General features: G+C 38.3%; 3 protein-coding genes across 3 annotated transcripts; 1 reads left to right on the top strand and 2 right to left on the bottom strand.

Annotated features, from left to right (window-relative positions):
- Positions 1 to 1,774: 1,774 nt before the first annotated feature.
- Positions 1,775 to 8,605, bottom strand: LOC113775119 (putative glucose-6-phosphate 1-epimerase). The gene is made up of 9 exons (XM_027319862.1): positions 7,993 to 8,605; positions 6,226 to 6,300; positions 4,094 to 4,150; positions 3,851 to 4,011; positions 3,588 to 3,728; positions 3,245 to 3,347; positions 3,063 to 3,162; positions 2,324 to 2,571; positions 1,775 to 2,173 (listed from the first exon to the last, which is right to left on the bottom strand). The coding sequence occupies exons 1-8, from the start codon at positions 8,227 to 8,229 to the stop codon at positions 2,357 to 2,359; spliced, it is 1,089 nt and encodes a 362-aa protein (XP_027175663.1). The 5' UTR covers positions 8,230 to 8,605; the 3' UTR covers positions 1,775 to 2,173; positions 2,324 to 2,356.
- A 3,871-nt stretch (positions 8,606 to 12,476) lies between these two features.
- Positions 12,477 to 15,804, top strand: LOC113774791. The gene is made up of 3 exons (XM_027319410.1): positions 12,477 to 12,773; positions 12,890 to 13,063; positions 15,352 to 15,804. Exons 1-3 carry the CDS (start codon positions 12,619 to 12,621, stop codon positions 15,596 to 15,598), a joined length of 576 nt encoding a protein of 191 aa, XP_027175211.1. The 5' UTR covers positions 12,477 to 12,618; the 3' UTR covers positions 15,599 to 15,804.
- A 561-nt stretch (positions 15,805 to 16,365) lies between these two features.
- Positions 16,366 to 25,004, bottom strand: LOC113774786 (plasma membrane ATPase 4). The gene is made up of 16 exons (XM_027319404.1): positions 24,500 to 25,004; positions 21,426 to 21,545; positions 21,073 to 21,309; positions 20,149 to 20,910; positions 19,893 to 20,015; positions 19,687 to 19,791; positions 19,307 to 19,451; positions 19,042 to 19,206; positions 18,715 to 18,953; positions 18,602 to 18,634; positions 18,428 to 18,509; positions 18,181 to 18,341; positions 17,900 to 18,073; positions 17,222 to 17,404; positions 16,936 to 17,117; positions 16,366 to 16,831 (listed from the first exon to the last, which is right to left on the bottom strand). The coding sequence occupies exons 1-16, from the start codon at positions 24,554 to 24,556 to the stop codon at positions 16,735 to 16,737; spliced, it is 2,865 nt and encodes a 954-aa protein (XP_027175205.1). The 5' UTR covers positions 24,557 to 25,004; the 3' UTR covers positions 16,366 to 16,734.
- Positions 25,005 to 25,310: the final 306 nt, after the last annotated feature.

Below are 25,310 nucleotides of genomic sequence, written 5' to 3'. Positions count from 1 at the left end.
AATCAAACGCACTTTACTTTATTAGACGTAGTTCAATGTAAAGAACTCGGTAGCTCTCTCCTTGCCTGCCAATGTTGGCAGCCGACTCTTATTATTACTAACTAAATTGGTTGAATTAGCAAATATTATTGTGTACTAGTAGTTACTAAGTGATGACAAAATGTTCTTTTGAACAAGCAAGTTTCAGCTACTGCTTATAACTTCCTATGAGATACCACCATTATTGAAAGGAAATTTTTTTTGAGAAATACCATGTTCGTATGACTGGGATCCCTTTTGGCGACACAATAATAAAGATTTTGAGAAAAGAAGGGCAACGATATTGTGGTACCTGTCCATCAAATGATCAAGGGCAGGCACAGAAACATATGGGTACGAGAACAGAATTTACCAGTTACATTAATGTTTTGGTTGCTGGAGTACTAAATAAAAGGGCATTTCTCGTATTCACGTGTTTGACAGTTATCGTCTACGCATGTAACAGCACTAGTTAATATTATTATATGCCACTCCATGTGGATTCGTTAGCAATCAATGCACAAATAATTGAAACTTTTCACTGATAGTATATTATAGTAAAAAAGTATCAAAAAGATTAGACAGAGTTCAATACTTTGCATGCTTTTATTTGTCGTGGAACAATTGAGTTAAATCCATCTGTCAATTTTAACTTGAGATGGGCCCGCACATACGTCAGTCAATCTATCTATCCCCTTGATTCTCAAATTTCACCATGTATTTACTTTTACAATACTTATGAAACTCTAGATATACCATTGATTTGTACCTGTACAGCTTGGATTGATTTAACCCAACGATAGTTGATTTCATAGCAGTTTAGGCTTTAGATTTTTCTGACTAATGACACAAAGATGATTTTCAAGAAAACACAAGACAAATTAATGTTCCTAGATTTTCAATCTTCAGGACAGGACCGACGACGGTAGTATTTTCTTCTTCTTCTTTTTTTGTCAAATCATCTGTCTAAGTCCACCGAATTGAGAGAGGAGAGAAGAAAACTACAATTTGGATTAGCATTGCCACCAGGAGGAGAATAGGTCTACATGACAGATAGCAGCATATGGCGCTCCCTAAGGCACAGGGACCGCTGCATTTCTCATCTAAAAGTCTAAACATGGCAATCTGATCAGTATGGATGGCTTCATGGACATATATGCTTCTACTAAGAATGCACTGCCATTCATGCATTGAAAAATTATGCCTAGTTTGGAGTTTAGGCGAGAAAAGAAGAGAAAGGGTTAGGATTGTATTTTGGCTCGTTTGGGAGTTTTAGGGGAGGAAAAAAGAGAAAATATAGCAGCATAATATTCATTTTGCTAAATTTAACTATTAATAATAATTATGTCTTGTGAGTCATGCAAACCCTCAGGTCTAGCAAAATTAACAGTAAAATCATATAAATGTCCCAAAATTTACACTTTCTATAGCGCAGTAGATAAAAACATACAACTAATAATTGAGAATGAAAGAAAGAAACACGAGACATTTCAAGTTGATAAAATCATTCCATTTCCTTTCTTTTCTTCCAAATGAAAGGAGCCCAATATTCTATCTACATCCTTTCTTTTCTTGCCATTTAGCATGATGATGAAGAGGCAAATGTCGGTCACGTACTTGAGGCGCAGAACGAGGATTGTTGTAATTTTTAACTATTCTTACTGGACAATGGAGATGACATGCCCTTTGTCATTTTGTCACATTTGAATGGGTTGACAATATATACACATTATTATTTTCTGCACCTCTTCAATATCTCAATTTAAAAGCCCGATTTGATGCAGTCAAATTTCTACGCTGCTTGAGGTAAGTTCCTCAGCGTGCAAATAGATACAACCCTACTCAAAAGCAGCTAAATTCATGAATGATAATAGCTTCATCCAATCGGGTCCCAACTCAAGAGTTTGGTAAAAATATAAATAATCAGGTTAGAGTTCAGACACCCCTGATTACGCAAGGACCCGACTTGCTGCCTTTCCTAAATATATAACAGGATTGGCATCCAAACAGTCTCGTATCCAAATACTCAAAAGATTATTAGACAGTTTCTCTAACCTCCTACCCAAGGTAAACAAAATTAACCAAGGATAACACAGGAAAGAGTCTGGGACAGAGGTAGCCATTGCACTCCCAACAGTATACTTCAACTCAGCACCTGCAACAATCAGATTTTCTATTGGAGGTAAGGAACAGTGATTGTCAATGGAAATTAAGATTCCTATGATATCATCTCAAAGCGCAGATTTGTGTCTCAACCAACAACTTGATATGAATGATAAAGCCGAATGAAAACGTTGGTGTATACCTGTACATCATATGAATTAGCACAACCCATTTTTTAGCTGCCCTGAAGAACTCTCCGAGGATCAAGTTGCCCACTGCAGTAACTTGAAGGAACAGCAGAAAGCTCTTGCCTTCCTCTCCACTCCTCACCAGGCTTTAAAGTGATTGGCTTTTCAACAGCAGCCGCCTCCACACATAGCATATGCTTGTATTCCTCGTCCCCAAAATCAGCCATTGCCTTTGCTTTCTTCTCCCAAGGATTCCACACCACTGTACAAAGAAAATCCACAAAGATGCAACAGCTAATTACTTTCCCAGAAAAAGACCAGAACATCGGATTAGCGTGGGGGGTTGTAATGCGAGAATTCTCAACCTTGAAAGTTTATAAGAACACAAACTCTGCAAAACATCCAAAAAAAAAAACACTAATACACTTCAGTAGCATGCAGCCCCTGATGCAATGTCAGGTGCTATAACCAAAACAGCAAAACAGTTTTATAGAAAGCCTATATATTGAAAATGACTATAGCAATAAAGTGTGTGGGGACTCTTCTTGTACGTACTAGGCATTTTGGGTTTATTGACTCTGAGGAAAGAAGGAATGTCCAGACCATCACTTGCAACAAAAACAATTTGACACTAACTTAGAGTTGGATCCTTAGAAACTAAATCTTTTCCAGTGAGTAGAGAATCAAGAAAATTAGCTAGGTTTGAATGCACAAAATTAGAATCTACAAGAAGATGAAAACTTTCAATCTTACCAGCATCAGGAAGTCCATCTTTACGCAAGACAAATGTTCTTTTCTTTTCATGATCCAGGATTGCAATCTTTGTAGGTGTTCCAAGGTAGATCTTGTCCACCTAATCAACATGTATAACGGAGTTTAAGAGTATTTAATAATGCAGATGCAGGAAAGAACTGCAAAAATATCTTGAAACTTACTTCAGATTCAAAAGTTATTGCATCCCCTTGTTCAGTAAATCGTTCCTTATTCTGCAAATTATCAAGATAATCCAGAGTCTCCAATCCTTCAACACGAACTTCACTGCAATGAGAAACAAGGGGTGAATCCATCATGCTTTCACAGCAGAACGTCGCATCAATCAGTTACTCTTCCAATTTTGGGGTAAACACTCGACAAGGAAAGCTTCAAAAGCCAAATCAAAATTTCCATGAACAGTGCAGAACTCAGAACCACGCCACTCAGAAAGTAGAAACAACTGAAGATCCCAAATGCAGTTGACAAGGTAATCAAGAAAACATATAAGCCAACTTCATGGTTCACCTGATATCTGAAACTGAGAAATAGGTGTGATATGCAAATGTAAAGGTGAAGGGCTTCCCATCAGAGTTGGTATTTCTGATGCGAGATGTCAACATCAAGTCACCGGCAGGTGACAAACTAATCCTCAAGCGAAACTCAAAACTGTAAAATAAAATACAAAAAAAGACATGTTTACCAGAATCAGCAGAAAGTATAATAGTAAGCTTAATCCAATAGACAATATCAATAGAAACCAATAATAAAAGTTACTTCCAACTCTGCACCTGTGAGGCGAAATCTTCAAGTCTTCATCAGTAGGCTTAAGAATCAAGTCAACGAAAGCCTTAGGAGGGGTGCCAGTTGGAAAAGGAGGGGGGTCAGTATCAATGGTCCAAAACCTGTTTCTAGCAAATCCATGCTGCTCCAGAGGGCCAAGATTCGAGAACTGCTGACACCAAGTTTTCCTTATAACCGGGGTTAAAAGTAACCACACAAAACTGGAAACAAATGGTCTAAGAATTACATACTTGAGGGAAGCATATTGGAATGCCTCCACGAATGGCCTTTGGAGGTTTGAATATAGCCTGGCGATGTGTAAAGAAAGTCAAATATAATGAAACACAATAACAATTAAATGGGTCCAAATTGCTCAAAATGTTGCAGCAAAACAGCATAATTACTTCAAATCTCAAGCTCTTGACAAGGGATTTAAATAACAAGAAATCCATGATTCAATCATCAAAAATGGATCTGGAGAGAGTCAAGAAGACCATTATGGAAAGTTGGTGAATTTGTATATTTGATCTGTGCTACCACTGTTTTTAACATTGAAAGTGATGGATGCTACCACTGTTTAACTCTGAAAGCAGATGAGTACATGCAAAAACAAGGAATTTTCCTGATGCAAATACATGTCATGGTGCACATTTTCTTACTTACCCATCATAAGCATGGATGAGAATCCCTGTCATGATGAGCATACTATGTCTCTCTAAGACTTTCTTAGGGGCCAAAGATACACAAAAAGACTAGCTGCCAAACAAACCGACAGAACAGCTGCAGAGAAACCAAACATTACACTACCATCATCTGCATATGGGGAGAAAAAACAAGTATCACAATCATTAACAAACTTTGGCTTAATAATGATTTTTTTCATTTGCACCTCTCTTTTCAAATCTTCAACCATCTCTCAACATGAGCAAAACCATGGGTCACCAAATGAGATTTGTTTGACTTGTCTCATTACAGTACATCTTTCAACACACATGAAAGTCCAACAACTTAGTGCACAGACAACTAGATCACAAAGATATTCCTAACAAGTAACTGCAAGTGTTTATAAAGCTCTAGCCCCTATATACACAGCTAAATCATGTCCCTCTCCAAAACTGTAGCTTGTCTTAATAGCTCAGGCTGCTTTTTTATGACAGAAACTAACAGGCTCATGACCTTCCCTTCTCTTCAGTTACCAACCGTTAAGTGTAAAGCACAAAATACTATTGTTATACCAGTAGAACCACATCCAGACTCATTCCTAACACTTTTGATCCCAAGAATCATTTTGCTACCCAGTTTTCAACCAACACTCACTATCACAAAACCACAACAAATTAGGCTGTTAGTTATGTGCTTGCTCAAAGCACAAGACCAGCCCCTTAATCTCCAAATGTATTTTCGCAAAAGCATCAAAAAATCTAGAAGCTTTTTGCTTTTGACTGTTAACATACCAGTGATGCTTGCATAAAGTCCAGCAAAACTCTTCATGAAGCAGCCCACGTGATTTCCCTGATCTCCAGTCCTCAAGCAAGCATATTTCAGACTGAAGCAGTATTTTTGCCCTAATACAAATATCTTTTGCCCTTATGCTTGAACAGCTGACCAAATTCCTAAGTTGTCATTCTATAAGCAAGAAATTTATCCGAAAATTTTTTCGTGAAAATTAATTACCCATAATCCACTCCAGAAATAGAATAGCACGAAGTAGGCACAGGTGCTTACTGGACCATTATTCATGTCAGGCAAAGCATCTAGCCAACCTCCTCATTCTCCACTTATTATGGCCAAAAACAAATAAAAATAAAAATCCCTGATGATAAACAGATTGTGTCCTCATCATCACCAATTCAAGCTTGTCAACTACTTTCACACAGGGTAGACAACATAACTTTTTTAGCACATATGTAGTTCCAATTGGTAATTTTTCAAAGAAGAGAATCCAACTGAAAGAATTTTTAACCACCAATAAAAATGAACATGAAAAAAATTAATTTTTGTCACTTTTCCAGCTAGTAAGCAAACTATGGAGTAAGCTTACTAAAATCCTGGTGGCAAATCACAACACTCTGATTTTAAATGAGATTAACTAGGACAGAAAAGGATGAGAGTTCAATAGAACCTTGACATGCTACATATTGGGAGAACCGAGCAAACCACATTCTCAAAAACAAAGTCATTAAAACCTGATAACTAAGTTCAACTGAGTGCTCCATAATAGAAAGCAGGCCAACTTCCACCTAATAACTTTGATGCTAAGCAATTGGCATCTAACATGCATTCCAAATATAGGATCGGCATACACATCTTGTCCATAAACAGGTTCTTATAGGAGGAAGCATTTTAATAGACAAAGTTCAAAGAATGAACCCAGTAAAATTACCTTGCTACTGAGAAAGAGCAACTCCTCTCCATGGTCATTCTTCCAAGATGTCACGTGACCCCCATACAGATACACCTGTAAAGCAGCACAAAATTTTTGAAAAGCGTGCAACCATCCTCATGATGCTCCATTGAATTACAGATATTTGAGAGCTCAGAACGAAAAACATATCCCAAACAAAATATGTACATATTTATGAGTTATAAGATGGTCCCTATTTGATTTGGACAAAGACTTATTCTCACTTCTCAAGGGGATTGTATTAGCTCATTATCCTATAGCATTAGGTTTCTACCAAAAGATCGGTGCAGAACTCCATTGTTCTATATTTTACTTAGGTTCTCATGTCAAACATAAATTAATTAGTCAATCATTAGCATCCTAGATAACAACCCAAATTACATTCTAAACTTAACTTGAATCTAAACAGGCTTCAAATAGATTCAAATTGAGTTAGTCCTAGGACACAATAAGCATGAAACCAGAATCAGTTTTCATGTCCACAAAAAGGCTTGAATGCCAAGCCAAAAGGAAATCGGTATCTATTCATATTGTACTGCTGAACCCCATGACTTTGTATCATTTTGCAGCTGTCTGCTTTCACTTGCTAACCTATGCTTCTGTTTATAAATAAAGCGTGAGAGATATTTTTGGTGTAACAAAAGTTATGTCCACTTTTAATTCCAAAATAACCTTGGTTCATGGATCCATGTAAAGCATACAAATATTCAATTTAACAAATCAGATATGTAAATTCTGAAGCTGAATCAATGCTTCCAGCTCCATTACATCTCTTCCTTATTTGATTTAAAGGTATTGTTGGATAGCAAACTTCTTTCATATAGATTACAAAGACGTGTAATTCCTACACAAGATCCATATAACACCATTCACATTTCATACCAAGCCTTCTGCCAAGCCTATGGTCTACAATCTACATGTTGTATCCTTAGAAACAAACATGACAAATTCAATCACTGCACCACTCAGGCAACATAAAGGTCTCCTTCATTCAAATTCAGTAAAATCATCCACCAAAAAGGGATAATGAAAGAAAGTAGCATCATTTTTTGTTCCGATATTATTGATTTAATAACCATTCCTGGACTGCTACAATGAACTACACATAGACTGAACTGCTCAAGTGAAAAAGAAAACTGCAGTGCTGAATATATTTTGCCAATTATGCCATTTAGTAATCTCACTCTCAAGTCTGAAGCCAAGAAAAGGAATTCCAATTTATTCCCTTTCTACTTTGATTTCTCTTCCAAGATTAAAAGATGTAAATCACAACAATGACCATAGTAGTTATTTTAACTTCAATCAGCTCGGAAGATCATCCACATGATATTCCTCCTCGACCAAAACCTGACGAACCTCGCAATTTCTTAAAATTACATCATGGGCAACTCTTTTCCATTGGATCTCCACAGAGCAGTCATCTTTATAACATGATCAGATCCATTTTCATTGGATCCAAGCAGCAACCTATCAATTACCATAAAAATCCCAAAAGAGAAACAAAAGAGGTAATCGAAAATGAAAAAGATCCAAAACTCATTTGGATATTCGCTCAATCTAACATTTCGGGAGCAAGTAATTGCCCAGAAGATTCATGTACTCAGTAACTCCACCCAATAAGACAAAAAAGGCAGCGAATCGAGACAAACACGTTAAAAAATCGCAGAATTACGTCACGAAATGGGCTCTTCACAAAAATGAATTACAAAAGCAGAAATGAAATGAAGAGTTAGAGTTAAACTTTACCTCAGCGGAGCTGCCGCGGACTTCCCGGAGGACGATTTTATCAAGGCCATTGATCCCTTTAGACCGCCCCACTGGGACCCTCTCAGGCGCAGTCAAGGCAGGTCCCGCCCCACTGGGGGTGGGGGTGGTGGCGGTGGTCGTCGTCGTCGTCGTAGTAGCCGCCGCCGTTGCCGGCACCGCCACCGCAGCCGGTGCGGTAGACGCCGGCGGCATGGTCGTTGGTGGCGTCGAAGACATTTAGTACAAATATAGCACTAGTACTAGATTGACAGATTTCCAAGCACCTTTGCTTCTTTCCCTGTAAGCTGGATCTTTTTTTCTTTTTCCTATATCTTTTCTCTAATTTAAACTCGTTTAACTGATGGATGGATTAAATGGAATGAGCATTAGAGTTTTAATTGATGGTACTCGTGCTACTACTAGTATTTATTTTCATTTTCCCCTTTTGGGTTAGTTTTAACTTTTGTGTCAAGAATTCTCTGGGGGGTCTCGGGGCTGGGAGAGAAGGGGAAAATGGAAATGGGATTGGTGGAGAAAGTGAAGTGCTCCTACTACTAGTGTAGTTACTAAGCAAAAGCAAGCCTGGGTGAGGCTGGAGCAAGTGGGGGAAAATGGGGGGTGGGGAGGAGAAGTGGAGGATTAAGCAAATGAATCTTCTTTTTCGTTTATCCAAAATAATGATACTCACCGATTCTTTCTATGGTAATTAAGGAGTTTATTTAATTAATTACAAGTAGTATCATATTTGTGTGGAATTACCTACAAGCCCTTTTCTTATCTACTCTATTCTATGAGCACCATCAAACATTCATTAATTTTTTTCCCCTTTTTTTTTTCCTTTTCCCTCAATTGTCTTCACTTTGGTGCTAGAGGTTTCAAAACTACCAAGAAAAAAGGACAAAAAGAAGACATTTACTAAATTAGGACGGGGCAGCAATTTTAGAAGCCTCGGATCCAATTTGAAGCAAGGTAAAACTAAAACATACAAATTCCAAGCAGGTCATCCTATGCTATGTTTTTTTTTTTACGAAAACGATGAACCTATTTTATTCTACACTATAGGGAGGGGACGGGCCTGAAAAGATCCAAAAATAATTTGGAGAGAACTGAACCACCACCGAATCAAACAAGTGTACTATACACTCGTCTGAATTTTTTAAACAAAGCTTACCCCACCAAAATTTAATACTTTGATGATGGCCACCAGACCAAAGGCTGGTGATTGTCATCCTATGCTATGCTACTTCATAATAGTAGCAATTAAGTAGCGTATGATAGATAGTCTTGGTCGAACCAAGTGTTTTTTCGATTTTTGTCCATTATGTTGTTTGTATAAGAAACCATTAAGCAATATTAATGTGTCCTTTTGCATTTTAATATATTAATTAGAAGAGCTTCTGCAGAAATAAATTCTTTGAAATGTTTGGCCATTTAGACTAAAAAAAAACAGTAAGAGTCACTAACGAGAATGTCATTTGTTGAATTTGTGTATCGTACCTTTTGAGATCTTGAAAATATATAAATTAAGTACGTTCGCTTTCACGTAGGAAATGATAATTTACTAACACTAACATTAACATGCAGGGGCAGGGCCACACGAACAAAGGTAACTAACTTCCTTCGTTACTTTTACTGGCGCCTCGCGCGTTGTTTGTTTTTTGGAATAATACTACTACTAGCTATTTGTGTATTGGTGGTACACATGATCCTCAAGTCTAGAAAGTAGGTTTATGCATTATTCCGAGAAAAGATTCAACTAGAAAGGAAAAGGAAAGATTCTAGCCGGTGAGTTTGCGTGTATGGACGTGACATTTTTAGGATGTTGATTTGAAGACGCATTTTAACACATGTTTCTAGAAAATAGTTCAAAAAAAATGAAATTAAAGGATGATTTGAAAAAGAAAATTAATTTTGAAACAGTGAAATTCCTTTCTCATCTCATGATAAATACATTTATATTTAAATATATATGTGTGCGTGCGTGTTAGAGTTAGAGTTAGAGTTTTATAAATTGTCTCTAAAAACATCCCTTTTATGTTCCAAAATACATGATGAAGGGACTAATTAAATGTAAGCATACAAATTCCAAGTTTAATGGTTTCGGTCTTAATGTATGAGAAAATATTCATTGTTGGTTGTAGTTGTTGCATTTGATATTTGAATGCTGTACATCTATTTACAAGAGATAAATAAAGTTGGGCAAATTATCCAATTGGCTCTTGAACTCTTTGTCTAGATAAAAATAAGCCCCTCATCTATTTTTTGCTGACTTTAAGCCCTCGAACTTGTAAAAGTGAACACCCGTGACCCTTTTAGCCAGTTTCCCCGGTTTTACAACCGGAAGGCCAATTCACACGAATGACAGTGTACTTTAAAGAAGGGCATTTTTGTCCGCATTTTCTAAGCAAAGAGTGAACAACTCTATCTTCTTCCCTTTCCCTAACCTAACCTGCAATCTGTAATGGTGAGGACTTAGGCCCCTTCATCTGCAAGGCCTTCACCTCCGGTGAACTCGAGACCCTCCTTCACCACCTCCAACACTTCTCTCGATCCAAAGAGTCTGAAATTGAGGACGTCTGTAGGGCCCACTACCAAGACTTCATCATGGCAGTCGACGACTTTCGCTCCCTCCTCTCCGACGTTGATTCCCTCAAATCCTCTCTCTCCATTTCCAACTCCTAGCTTCAGTCCATCGCCCTCCCCTTGCTCACCTCACTGGATTCCTTCGTCGAGGCCCGCAACAAATGCAAGGACATCACTCGCCATTGAATCTTTTCGGACCTGTGCTCAATTAGTTGAGCTCTGCTCCCGAGCCAATTTTCATCTCTCCAACAACAACTTCTACATGGCCCTCAAGTGCATGGACTCGATTGAGCGTGAGTTTCTAAAAAAGATGCCGTCGTCTACTCTTCGGCGCATGCTGGAGAAGTAGATCCTCGAGATTCGAGCTCATATAAAGAGGAAAGTAAGCAAGGAGTTTAGGGACTGGCTGGTGGAGATTCGAATAGTGAGTCGGAATCTGGGTCAACTCGAGATTGGGCAAGCCTCAGCTGCTAGGCAGAGAGAGGAGGAGCTCAAGATCAAGCCGAGGAGCAAAGTCGTCTCAGTCTTCGGGACTGCGTTTACGCGCTTGAGGAAGAAAATGATGAAGGGCTAGACGGATTCAGCGAGAATAACAGGGAAGGCTATGCTAACGGCGGGGCAGGGGCTTTAGGATTTGATTTGATGCCCTTGTACCAAGCCCATCATATTCACCAGACTCTTAGGCTGGATGATCGTTTCAGGCAGTATTATTTTGAAAACCGAAAGCTTCAATTAACTTCGGATTTTCAGGTATCTTCAATGACCCCTTAAACGGCATCATCCCGTAGAGCATCTCATGCAACATGAAGCCCAAGCACCAACAATCCACCGCGAAATCGCGACCTTTCCCGATTAAAATCTCGGGAGCCACGTATTCCTCCGTCTCCAAGAATGAGTTGGACTTTTCTACAGAATCCGATTCCTGTCTCTCGGACTCACTGCTGAATTCAATCGGATGCACTGAGTCGGACTCAGTTATCCCTGATTTGCAGAAGCTTAAGAACTCTGGAAATCTATGCACATTTGGTTGGGTTAGGGAAAACGAAGACGATGGAGTTGTTCACTCTTTGCTTAGAAAATGTGGACAAAAATGCCCTTCTTTAAAGCACACTGGCATTCGTGTGAATTGGCCTTCCGGTTGCAAAACCGGAGAAACTGGCTAAAAGGGTCACGGGTATTCAATTTTACAAGTTCGAGGGCTTAAAGTCAGTAAAAAATAGATGAGGGGCTTATTTTTATCTAGACAAAGAGTTCAAGGGCCAATTGGATAATTTGTCCAATAAAATTTGAATATGTTGTTACTAACTTGATATTTTGAGCAATTTTCAATTTTGTGATGCATGACTATGTGAAAGCCATCATACTAGGTGCATGTTTGAAATAACCTCTTCCCAAAATTCCACACCATTTAAGAGTAAATGTCACATGTCATCACTAAACCATTCGAAATTTCCTATTTTGGACATTAAACTTTTTATCTATCAAAATAGTCATCAAACCACTTAAAGCATACAATTTGTGACCCAAAAATATATGTTTTCATTAGTTGAGAGACTTAAAAGGTAAAAATTTTTAATAATTGAGCAACTAAAAATATATTTTTTTATTAGTTAAATGACTATTTTACTTAAACCAAAATAGGAAATTCTAAATAATTTAGTGTCATTTTTGGCCATTTACTCCACCATTTAAACTAGAAAACCATGAGCATATCTTGCACAAGTGTCGCATAATTATTACAATTTACGAATTCAATGAGCATATGAATGTAAAAACTAAATAAATTTTGAGGCTCCACCACAGACTATCTGAGATATTCTTGAAACTTAAATTTCACCCACTAGCATACCACCACGTGGGGCTCCCGGAATCATCCAATAATTGAACTTCAACCTCTGAAGTTGATCAACAAGGCACGAAAATTATCCATCCAACAGCCGGCCTGCCAATTGGAGCAGACGATATTGCTGCACTTCTCCCTCCACCCGGAATACTTTCTTGATTCGACTTCCTTTCCATCCCATTTCCGATTCGATCATCATTATGTGGGTTGCTCCGTTCAAAAGTAGCTTCCTAGCCAACCACCCTCTCACTTCAACTTTCAAACCCGCAAGAAAAACTTGTTTTACTACAATAAGTGCACTCACCATCTCATGCAGACACAGCCCAGATCATGACCTCAACAAAGATTCCCCCAGGTTTAAGATAATGAAAAATCGTACCATTTCTTTGAATCTCTCCCTTCTTTTATTTTTGAAGAATTCACAAAGTTTAATTTGCAATGAATTTTTGCTTTTTTTTTTTTGGGGAGCAGCAAGAAAATTGACAACCAGCTGGGGAAATTAGCAGTTGTGACATTGGCAGCTGGGGTGCTGGCACTGGGGGCAGTTGATCCTGCATCAGCGGCTAAGTCTGGTGGGCGAGTCGGGGGACAGGCTTTTAAATCAGCAGCTCCGCGTCCTTCTTCTCCAAGAATCAATAATTCAAGGTAATTTACTCGAAACTGTGAAGCCTTGCATGATTATAAGTAGTAAGTACATTGTAGGCTCTTTACTGGATAACTGCAATTGCAATGTGGACAGAACTAAAGTTCATCGAAAATTTTGGAAATGTCAGTTAATCTATGGAATTTGTACCATAAAATTAACCTGCTTATGCAATCGCGATGTCTACACTCTGCAGCAGTCGCCAGATAAGCAGTAAAGTGGAGGGGGCATCGCTAAGCACGCGACACTTAATATAGATAATTAAGCACGTCAAATGGTAGGAGATTCTAGGAATTAGAAGTCTTGAGTTTAAATTCTCCTTCCCCTTCTCGACTCCTAAATCCCACCCTTCCTTAATGGCAAAAAAAAAAAAATTATGGTAAGGCGGCACATAATTGTCTTCTCCTGCTCCGTTTAAATTCATTTAAAAGTGTGAGCAATTAGGATTTGGTAAGTTGTAACCCAGAGAGGAAAAAAAAAGCTGAAGTGTAAAGCATTTGAATTGAAATTTTGGTACAAAAAGGAAGCGCAACTTGAAGTCGGAGAGATTTTTGATATGGGGTGGGGATCTGCCTTCTTTTGATTTTCTTTATTGGTGTCACAATCAACATCGGAATCACGACTCTAGATTTGGGATATTGCGCAGAATATAATAATACCAAATGGTAGAAGTGCGTATTGTTTATGCTTTCAATTTTATAGTCTACATCCAATTCAACAACGAAAATCATTATTATGATGCTATGTATCTGAGTTTGGTAATATTAATAAAACTTGTTCTTGTTAAATTGGCAATCATTATTAAACTTGAAGTAGTTCCAATACTCTTGTAAAAAGTAATCATTCTAAATTTTTAATTGCTTAATTGGGCCAATGTAGACGTAAAAGGGAATACCACCAAATTGTTTTGGAGATTTCGAGAGAATCGTGCAATTTAAAGAATTCTCAGATTTACCAGGCCTTTTTCTAATCTTGTATGTACGAATTAAGCAATTAGATCGGCTGATAAAACTCTAGAAAACTTTACATCTTTTTGGTTTTCAACTTATTGTTTGTCTATAGTTGTTGAGAACCCTAAATTGCTAATTTACGTCTCTTCTTCTAACTTGCATTTGTAACAATACCCGGACTAAAAAGGTTAAACCACGTTGCAGTCTTTCTCAGTTGTAGCAAATAATACTACATGTTTTAACAACTGCTCTGATTTAACCTGTTCTTTTAATTATAGCCAACCGCCTCGAGTATGCTCTTAAGACGTCCCTAGATGTTGTCAGCATGCTTCGAATCCATCTAATATTCCTATACTTTGTAGACAATTTTGCATATCTTTAAATTCAGAATTGCTGAAGGAAAATACCTACGTTGACAGCATAGTTCTCACGTACGTCTTAGCATTCAATTCAATACGTTACGTGCAAGTAGAGTTAGTAGTCGCTGCTGCGTAGATCTGGTGATTATAGCAAGCTTCCTTAGTTGACATTATTTTCATGAGCATCCAACAACGTTTGTTTGTTTTATACACAAGGAGAGATCAGGAAACGTTTATTTATAGATGATGAAAGCATGCATCTTTGCTGCTTTTTTTGTACTATCATTTGTCTAATCCTTGACTTGGATGGGATGAAAATGAAAGGATTCCAAATATTAAATAGGATTGGAACTTGAAAGCTTTGTAATACTAATAGTAGAATATGGCAACTTAACAGAGAGTGGCGGCCGGTGAGTTCATGATAGGTGAAACTTTTTGATTTTTGTGTACGTCTCATCACCTTGGTGCAGTACAAACTTTAACGTAGTAATTGGCTTTGCGTATTTTGCACGAATTGTGGACTGTGGATCGGTATTTATCTGTTTGGTTGAAACCAATATGCTCTATCTTTTAGATTTGTTCTCTTTTCCTCCAAATCCTGCAATCGATCGGTTGCTTTCAGTCCCCGTTTGTTTTTCTCCTCTGGTCTTTTCAGTTCTCCTCCCGTCTTGTTTTCTGCCCTTTTTTCCAGCCTCGCCCGCCTTTTCCTCCCAAGGGAATACTTTTGTATCATTCAATGAAAGTATCATCCGTGACGTATACCAAACCTCAGTCAAATTATTAATTTTTGTGTCAGCTGAATGGCTTCAGATCTCATTTTTCTCTTTTCATCGTCTATATCTTACCATATACAAAGCATCGTCTACATCTTGCTTTTAGTGATATATTTTTATGAGGAATCCACCAGTTGTTTCAGCTATTACGAGGAACCCAGCCTCGATAATGCTTCGCTGAATAAGTTAACATGCTTCTTGGTTGCAGGACCAATATTTATGTAAACCCACCGGTTGCTCCTCCCCTCATCGGAGGATATGGATATGGGTTCGGAGTTCCATTTTATGGTGGTTGGGGCTGGACGCCATTCTCATTCTTTGCTCCAGGTCCAAGTGTTGCAATTGGCGTTGGCGGGGGATTTGATCTCTTTCTCTTGTTTTTGATTTTGGGCGCTGTTTCCGCAGTCATCAGAAGGTTTCTTTCATCAAGGGACGAGGATATGGATGAGTACTAGGCGGCGGCACGTCTATGCTTCTGAGGAAATTAGACTGCAAATCTGTGGCCTTTATACCAAACATGGCAAATCATGTATATATAGATAGTTTTGCAGATCACATTCTAATTAAATTACAAGTACCACTTGGAATTAATTCCCAGAGCCAACTTCCTTGGCTAGGGAAGATTTTCTTGTTTTTTGGAATCAATAGTCAAGATTTGAAACTTTCCTCTTCAAACAAAAGCAGCCCTAAGAGCATCTTCAGATAAAAAGTATTTTGTGCGTCTGTCAATCAGACGACTGGGCTCTTTGAATCCTGAATGGACAGTAAGTCAATTAACATCAACCGATTATGTCCCTTTTCTTTTTCTCATACAAGAACAATGATTACATCAGGTAATGTTTACTCCAATAAAAAATTTCAATTGCCCCTGGGAGATTCTGACAAAGATTAATTGATGCAGTAAAAAGTTTATTGACTTCCAACGAAAACAATTATCGATATTGTTGCATAAGGGTCCACGCTTTCATGCTTTGAGCATACGGAAGACAAATAACAAGAAAGTGATTGGGCCATTATTCAGCCCGAACTCACATAAATTTCAATTCGCAATAGTAGCTCTGTTTTGGACGCAGTTTCTGTCAAAAAGAGAGCCCGGTGGATGCTGTGAGTAGAGAGTAGTCGGTATATTGGCACTGTAAAATCCAAATTCAGTGAAAATTCGCTGGACGAACGAGAATTTGAAGCATCCTGGCTCAATTAGAATTTTCAGGGAACGAACGTCCACTGCAAACATTTGATTGAGAGCATCTCTTGAGTTGAAAATTGGAAGGTTTTCTGTTAGTTACATTATTCAAAAGTGACATCCAGAGACTGTAAAACCCACCAGGATGATAGAAGGAAGCAAAAGTGAGAGGGAAATTCAAGTTGAAGACGTGTTACAGAAGATATAACTAGGAGGCCCTTTTTTACTTGGGTACCCCTAAAACCATTAAAAAAAAAAAACTGAAGTAGACAGAAAGGGAGCTGTGTGGCACATATATTGCCCTTTCTCAAGACAGACTTTTATCTAACTAATATGGCCTTCTCTGCTTTCTCTGATCGACACTTCTTTTTCCAGCAGGCCCCTCACGCTCAGGGTTCATTAACTTCTTCAGACGGTATAATGCTGCTGAATAGTTTCAATGTCCAAGCCTTTGAGCTTCACCACTGACTCAACATGACCCTTGAGTGTATGCAGCTCCCGAAGCCTATGCCAATCGACGTAGAAAATGTTTATTACAGAGTTCCCAGGCACAAAATGCACATGCGTAAGGTGAAAATTTGACACACGGCTAAGCAACGTCTTAATTACCTGGCCATTTCAGCTCTCCTTTTGGCTTGTTCAGCAATTTCAGAAAGTTCTCTGTAGCTGCTCTTTTCGTCCAAGATGCCAGAGGCATCAGGTGGTTGAAGTCCGTGCAAAGTCCTCTGAGCAACAGCCCATTGAGCTTCCCTCTCCTCTTTGCCATAATCCTTCTTGGTTGTGAAAGCGATCTGTTTCCAAGGCAGCACAAGATGAGTTGAAGAGAGAGGAACACGAGCATGGGGAATGGATAAAATAATAAATTCAAGGCAGTTCGAGGAGAAAGCCGCTATACCTTGTTGTCGATCAAGTTTAGCCAAGCCTTTCCACTTAATACATAACGAATGAAGAACTTAAGGAAGTCAAGTGGCACATAAAACACTACACTGTAAAGCCAGATTACACCAGCCCATCCCCAACCGCATCCTTTAATTCTAGCGAAACTCCAGTTAGCATAAACAGCAATCAACGTTGCAACCTGAAACACCAAAACATATTATGCATCTTAAACAGTCAGTAACAAATCAGAAGTAGCACCTTAATAAATTAGTAATCACAGGTAAAGGAATTCAACATCCAAGAAGAGTAGTATAATGTCATGTATGATAGGTAGGAAGGCTATCCAACTTCTTTCTCTATTCATGTGATACATTCAACTCTCATCATGGAGACATCCAAGTAGTGTGGATAATATCATGGAGAACATGGAAAAAAGATGGTTATTTAATCTAGTATCATTAGTAGTTAAACGCTGTTTCTAATCCTGAAAAGTCAGTTCTTAGGGAGGATAGTACATCAACTCTTTTGCTTCTGTTTATTTCCTTTTTCCTTGGTCATTCAACAAAATAAATGGAGACTCTATAATGAGGAGAAAGGAAGATGTAGAGCTCTTTCTACAACAGAATAGAAGTTTTTCGCCCAAATGGACAACTTAACTCTCTGAAGGTAGAAATGCGAAGGCACCAACACTTACCAGCTGAGCAATGACAAAAGCAGTTAACAACAACAGCCCAGGGCGTTCAACAAAAGACCAACTGCGCGACCGAGTGACAAAAATCAGAGCCTGGCTAACAATACTGACTTGTAGGTATAGAGCAGCCATCATTTCATCCTCACTGTTCCTTATATTTTTTACCCCAAATTTGTCCTGAATCATCAAGAAAAAAGCAGAAAAATGATTTAAACAAGCAATATTTGTGCAGTAGTAAACACAGAAAAAGAAATAGACATCAAACAGAAGAGCTTCATTCTTACGTGGAAAAAGTCAGTTTTATGCATTGCCCAAAAGAAAACAACAGTCATCACTGCCAGGTAGCCTCCAAGCACAACGCCAGTGGCAAAAATCTCTTTTAGTTTCCAGCTATCAGGGAGAGGTGATGGCTTCACTCTGTCCTTTGAGATTGTCATAATTGTTCCTGATTGAAGCAGCATATCCATTACACCAGACAACTTGGACACCCATACAAAAATTTGATTATTGGATTTGTACCAAAAAACTTACCGTCATTCAAGATAGCAATAATCAAAACCATAAAGGGAGAGAAATCAAACTTCCATATCAAAGCAATAAGCATGAAGCCAAACTGCAATAGAGATGGGGTGTCAGAAAAAGCAAGTAATTCAGTGTAAGGTTCTCTGCTGTTTAATTGTTACACAAATGCTTTAATGAACTTACCACAATACGAATAGTAATGGAGACTGCATATATCTGTAAAAGAAAATATAGATAATTTAGAAGGCCATCATACAATAAGTCTGATACACTAATAGATAGGAGAAGAAACTAACCGTGTAATTCTTCATTCTCTGGAAAATAGCTCTACTAGTCAAAACAGCACTTATGATAACACTTAGACCAGGTTCAGTAAGCACAATATCAGAAGCACTTCTTGCAGCATCAGTAGCATCTGCAACTGCAATTCCAATGTCTGCCTTCTTCAATGCAGGGGCATCATTTACTCCATCTCCAGTCATCCCAACAATATGCTTCCTCTCCTGCAACTTCTTCACTATTTCATATTTGTGCTCTGCATGGAAACCATATAACCTTAAGCCTTGAAAGTCCCTGATATTAGTCTTCAGGAAGTGTAAATAGCCATGAGCAACACATCTTACCCGGAAATACTCCAGCAAATCCATCAGCCTTCTCGATCAACTCTTCAACAGGAAGGCCAGCAATGGACTCATCTTTGTGTTGACCGAGTAGAGAAGCAGAAGGATACATGTTTGTTCCCATTCCAAGTCTCCGTCCAGTCTCCTTTCCAATAGCAAGTTGATCACCTAGATATCAAACAATTTGAATGAATACATAGTGAGAAGAATGAACAGCAATGACATGCAGAATATGCTTTGAAGGGAAGATGAATAAGCAATCAATCACCTGTAATCATCTTGACATTTACACCAAGATTAAGGGCCCTGCGGATTGTCTCGGCACTATCATGTCTTGGAGGATCAAAGAGGGATAGCAAACCCACAAATTGCCATGGACCACCAGGACTGTCTTTTGATTTTGCAGGCACTTCCTGTGAATATGATATTACAGAGAGTTACCATCCAGTATATAAATGACATGATAAATGGTAAAACATAAAGTATCTAGCTGTGAGAAAGTAGTAGTATTTATAGCATATATGTTGACGGATGGGACATATCAGTGTAATGGTAAACTGATGAGACATATTAGTATCTACATGTATCTATATATGAAAAACTAGTAGTATCCAAATGCATTAACTATAAATTTTGGGATCAGAAAACCTGTCTTGCAACAGCTAATGATCGCAACCCACGTTCAGCAAACTTATCTATGATAGCATGAACCTTCCTTTTAAAGTCTTCACTTGCATTGCAGAGAGTTAGAATCTGGTAAAACATAATAAAACATGATTTTAGTGATTGATCTTTGAACTTTGAGCAATTTGTTTGTGAACAAGGGAGCTGAATAAATGGATCTATATTAACACCTGCTCTGGGGCTCCCTTGCTAGCTCTATGCCAGTTGCCCTCGGCATCAATATAAGTCAAAGCAGTTCTCTTGTCCACAGGGTTAAAGGGCAAGAAATGGACTTCTCTGATACCAGCTCGTGCCTACAGAGCATAATGGAAATAACAGCATGATCTTTATTAAACCAAATATAGGAAGAACAGCAAAGTCAGAGGTTTTAATTGTCCAAAATTATATCACAGAAAGATTTGGAAGGGTTCAAAATGACAGTGATACCTCCTTTGGATCAGCAAGCGTCCCTACAATGGCAGCATCAATTGCATCCTGATTTTCTACTCTAGAAGCCCTTGCAGCCAAAAGTAGGACATGCTCTTTGTCTACTCCCTTTGCAAATGCCTCGATTAAGTTTTTGTCAACAGTAAGCTTGTTAAGAGTCAAAGTTCCTGTCTTGTCACTGCAGAGGACATCCATGCCAGCCATTTCCTCAATGGCAGTCATTCTTTTTGTAATTGCACCCTGTTGAGATAGCCTGTGTGATCCAATAGCCATTGTAACAGACAAGACAGTGGGCATAGCAATGGGAATGCCTCCGATTAAGAGAACAAGGAGATTGTCAATTCCGTCTCTATATTTTCTGTGTTGAATGGGGTACATGACAATTAACTCAATCAACATTCCCACGGCAATGGAGCAGATGCAGAAGTTTCCAATGGCGGTTAGCACTTTCTGGAAATGCCCAACTTGGTTGGTGCTGTCCACAAGATGTGCTGCCTTGCCAAAGAAAGTGTGGACACCAGTAGCAATAACTACAGCTTCAATCTCCCCTTGTTTGCATGTTGAACCAGAGAAAACTTCTTCACCTGGATTCCTTGTAACAGGAAGGGACTCTCCAGTAAGGGCAGATTGATCCACCTTCAAGGGATCACCTTCGAGAAGACGAGCATCAGCAGGGATGATATCCCCCAATTTTATGCTTATAATATCTCCAGGAACCAGAATAGCTGCGTCCTGCTCACTCCATCGGCCATCTCTAAGCACCTATTTTTACCAGCCGGAATAAGACATAAGAAGCTAATGTACGTAATTGTTTAGTTTTATTTGTTTATTGGGATATGTGAGTCTGGCCAGTTTTAAAAAAGTGATTGGTGAAAGGTGAATTCCAAGATGATAGTTAGATGTAAAGGCGTGTGAATTTGGTACCTTAGTTTTTGGAGCAAGACCAGCCATAAGAGCTGCAGCAGCATTTCCAGCATTGTTCTCTTCAATGAAACTGATAGTGGAGTTGATAACGAGCAAGCACACAATACCAACAAAATCCTGCCAATCAGGGTCCTTACCACCTCCGTTTGCCAGTGCAATAGCCATGATAGCAGCAGCTTCCATGACCCACGAAAGTGGATTCCACATAAAACCAAGGAACTTGAGTATCTTGCTTTCCTGCGAACAGGTTGAAGAAATTATACAAAGTACAATGACATTCAGATACTTGCAAACTAGAAACTAGAGTAATTATGAAGCCATTAATAAATAAAATTAATAAGAATAAAACATACCTTTTTCTCTTCCAATTTGTTGGGGCCAAAGATTTGCAATCTGTTGGCTCCTTCCTCTGAAGATAAACCTTCCCTGGTACATTTTAACTGCTCAAACACTTCCTCGATGGGTATTTTTTCCTGTAATTAGACGGCAGAAAGCAAGAAAAAAAATCAAATCATTCAGCTTATTGTCTCAGGGATCATTTTAATGCACTGATTAAAGTCCATCAGCAAAATGAGTACTTCTGAATCCGAGTAACAAAATCCAATGCTTATTGCTAGGCACCGTGTCACATAGAAGTTCCACTAACACAACTTGAAACTAAACTAGAAGCCACCACTCTTCACAAAGCTGATTGATATTCAAATACATTGACTACAATTCTGATCTTTGCTTAGCTTTAAACATCTATTTGAGTATAGCTTTTGCACTATCCAGATCTGATACCAAAGTCAGATGGAGACAAGAAATAAAAATGAGCCATCACGTTATGAATATGAAAATAATGTACAATTAACAAATTTAAGTTAAAATGCTCCCTACAACTTAAATGAAAGGGCTTGTTCAACTCTAAAAGGGCATCCTCCGTTTGTGAGGGGGAAAAAAAGGAAAATAAAAAAAAAATTCCAAGTGGACTGATATTTCTTAAACATTTCTATCAATCAATTTAAATTTTTAATTTAATTTAAACAATTATCAACTAATCATTAGGATAATTATTGGGTAGCTTTACTTTTTGATTATTAATGGTGCAGCTTCACAACACTTTCTCAGTCACGCACTCGGATACCTGTTAGGCTGTTAGTCACATGAATAATACTCCTACTACTGTACTAGGACACCAAAAGTACAGTTTCATACGGATGTGTGAGTCATCTAAGTTGACTTTCGACTTGGGCAATGGACCCCACAAACAAGTTCCCAATCCCAAAAGAACGGCCCAGGGCCATCCCCACCAATCACACCAATTGACTAGCCCAGCCTTTGTAAGCCACCTTTCACGTGTCCATCACGCGCCAAAAAGCAAAAGTAACGAAGATATGGGTCGCGTCACGCTCTTCCTGACCTATTAGGCAGTATTGCTCCCCCGGTCCCCCCCCCACAGGCCCCAACCACGAAGAAAAGACGGCATCCTTGAAATATCGGGAAAACCAACGGGTAAGATTTACTATTATTTTCATTAAAAATATTTCCATAATTAACTAATCCAGGGGCGGGTGCCAGCCTGAATCGTCAAAAAAAAAAGGGGGGGTAACAAAGGAAATAACCGAAATTGCGGACCAGTCAGAAAACCGTTAGGCCGGGCAGGCCGAGGTAAATTCCAAAACGAACCATCAATCCAGAGCAAGTGTAATGGTACCACGGAAAGGTACATGGAAAAGTTCCAACCTAAAAAAACACAAATCTGACACAACCAACAGTCGTAATAAAAAAGAAAACGTACTGCAAGTTTTAATTGGTAATTAAGCCTTACTTTCGCCATTAGGGACAAATTACATATGTGAAAAAGTCCTATATACGTTTTAATTTTTACCGGAATTAATTTTTATGTTTTTGTGCTTAGATCTTGTACAGAGTGGGTCAAGTGTGTTTGGATTGAGCTTTATTTGTAAAATAGTTTTTGATTATATCACAAACACATTTTTCAACAATCTTTTTATTTTTTCAGTATCCTTTTCATTTAAGGTATATCGCATCACAAAAAGGCAGTATCACCGCATTTTTCAAAAATATTATTTTAGATAAATCTCCAATCCAAACACATAATTTAAAACAAGATAAAAGATACAGATATCCGCTACAAGTATTGCTCATCGCTTAATGATGGTAATTTTGGGATTAAGTTGAAAGACAAATTTCTAATTGCTGGACAAAAAGATAAGGAATGACAAAATAAAGCAGTTATCCAGAACAACATGGTTTAGTTACCTATTTATTTAGCTAGGGACTAATCAAAGTACACAAGCCAGCGTATATGACATAAAATGGGCTGGTTTGTTAGACTGATAAACTATTGACCAAAACTTCCAATCACATCAGGTGAACATGGCTTCGTAATCGTAGCAAATTTAACAGGATATGATTATCAGTGGTACAATTAAAATAAAATGCAAATTGACCAGACCATATATAGTCCGATCCAAAATGGAAAACTCTTCTCATATCAAAATCATAGGAGTAATTATTTTCCCGTAGTTGCACCTATGGCTATGGCTATAACGCTAAGTCTTCGTCTTTTTTTCTTTTTTCTACTATTGGCCCCGCGCACCATTCTCGCACATCTATGTACGTATCAAAATTTACTTTCCATGACTAGTCAAAATTTTCTTGTATGCTACTATAATACTAGTAATTGAAAGCATCCGAAAAGGAAAATCTCAGGAAAATTTTTTTTTTTGCTGAGAGATGGAATCATGGATTGAGAATAATCAAGTTTGACAATTATTACGTAATTGAAAATATTCAGAATACTTAATAATTTTATTTGTTTACTTTAAGAATAAACAAATAATGATAATTAGGAGTGAGTATTTAGGTTTGCATGAGTGCGTGCGTGCGTGGTGGGAACAAAAGAGAATCTGCCGAGCAATTTGCGCCGAAACGAAGCTAACAATAAAAGCAGTGAAAAGGGGCAGGGCAACACAGAGGATAGAAAAAGGTTAGGCCAGTGAAACTGGAGTGGCCCAAAATCGAATTTGGTTCTGAAAACTGCTGGTGAAATTAGTTCATGTTTGACCATGAGGAGAACGAAAACTGGAAAGGTTTATGTATCTACAAGCAAAGCATCTTAGGATTTCTCGTTTCACGCACAAAAACAGATTTACTGAAGTTAAAAACAGCTAAAAGAATGGAAAAGAATTTCTTTCTTTTTTTAAGAGAGAGAGAGAGAGAGAGACTATCAGGAATACTAAAAGTGAAGCAGATCATCGGTATAGCAGGTAGTAGGTGATTGGGAATTAAGGTTTAAGGGATGAAAAGGGCACTTGATGGATCCCTGTTTTTTCTGTTATCCAATTGAGAATGGATATGAAAGCAAAAATTCACCAAAGTCAAACGATGGAGAAGGGAGAAAGAAGGAAGAGAGTTTTACCAAATCGACGGTCTCATTCTTGATCTCTTCAAGACTGATAGCCTTGTCGCCACCCATGACTGGTGTCGCTGCCTCGCCTCCTCACCGCCGCTAGAGCTATCCCCGTATATATATATATTATATATATACGCGAACTACTTGGTAAAGAAACAAAAAGAGTTTCCCAGCAGAAGGGATGGAGAGAACTTGAATGAAGAGGAGATAGAAGAGTTTATATCAAAGATTCATTGAATGAGTTATTACAATCCCCTAGGAAAGTAGTCCTAGTACATCACTAATACTAGAGGGTTGGGGATTGGGCGTGGGGGAGGTGAGATGAGGGGAGGGACAGGCGGCAGAACACACAATCCTGCCACAACCCGCAACAAGGCTACGGTTTAAAAGGGGTTCTGATCTCTTTGAAGTGAGATGAGGCCAAGAGGGGGTGCGTTTTTATACCTGCTCTGCCTAAACAAACCTCCTCAAGGGCACGAAGAGAATAGAGATGCAACCAGCTCCAAAAGTCTCAATCTTGCTTACAACCCCAACCCCTCAAGTGGCCCCTTTGTTTCTCCCTCGGTCTCTCTCACTTATAGGCATGCACATTTTATCTCTCTCTCTCTCTCTCTCAATATTAATTCGGCAAAATTTTTTTACCTACATAATATAAATATTGATTAATTTTCTATACGCTGACAGTATATACACTTTTTATCATTAAATTTATGACATATAATTCGAATTTAAATTTGAAATTTAAATTTTGCATATGTAACGTATATCCAATTTTGATAGTGTATACGCCGTCAATATAAATAAAATTTACTTTATA

The sequence above is a fragment of the Coffea eugenioides genome, chromosome 6 (assembly GCF_003713205.1).
Source record: "Coffea eugenioides isolate CCC68of chromosome 6, Ceug_1.0, whole genome shotgun sequence".
In the NCBI taxonomy this organism is placed as follows: Eukaryota; Viridiplantae; Streptophyta; class Magnoliopsida; order Gentianales; family Rubiaceae; genus Coffea; species Coffea eugenioides.
This window is presented reverse-complemented; position numbering and strand designations above follow the sequence as displayed.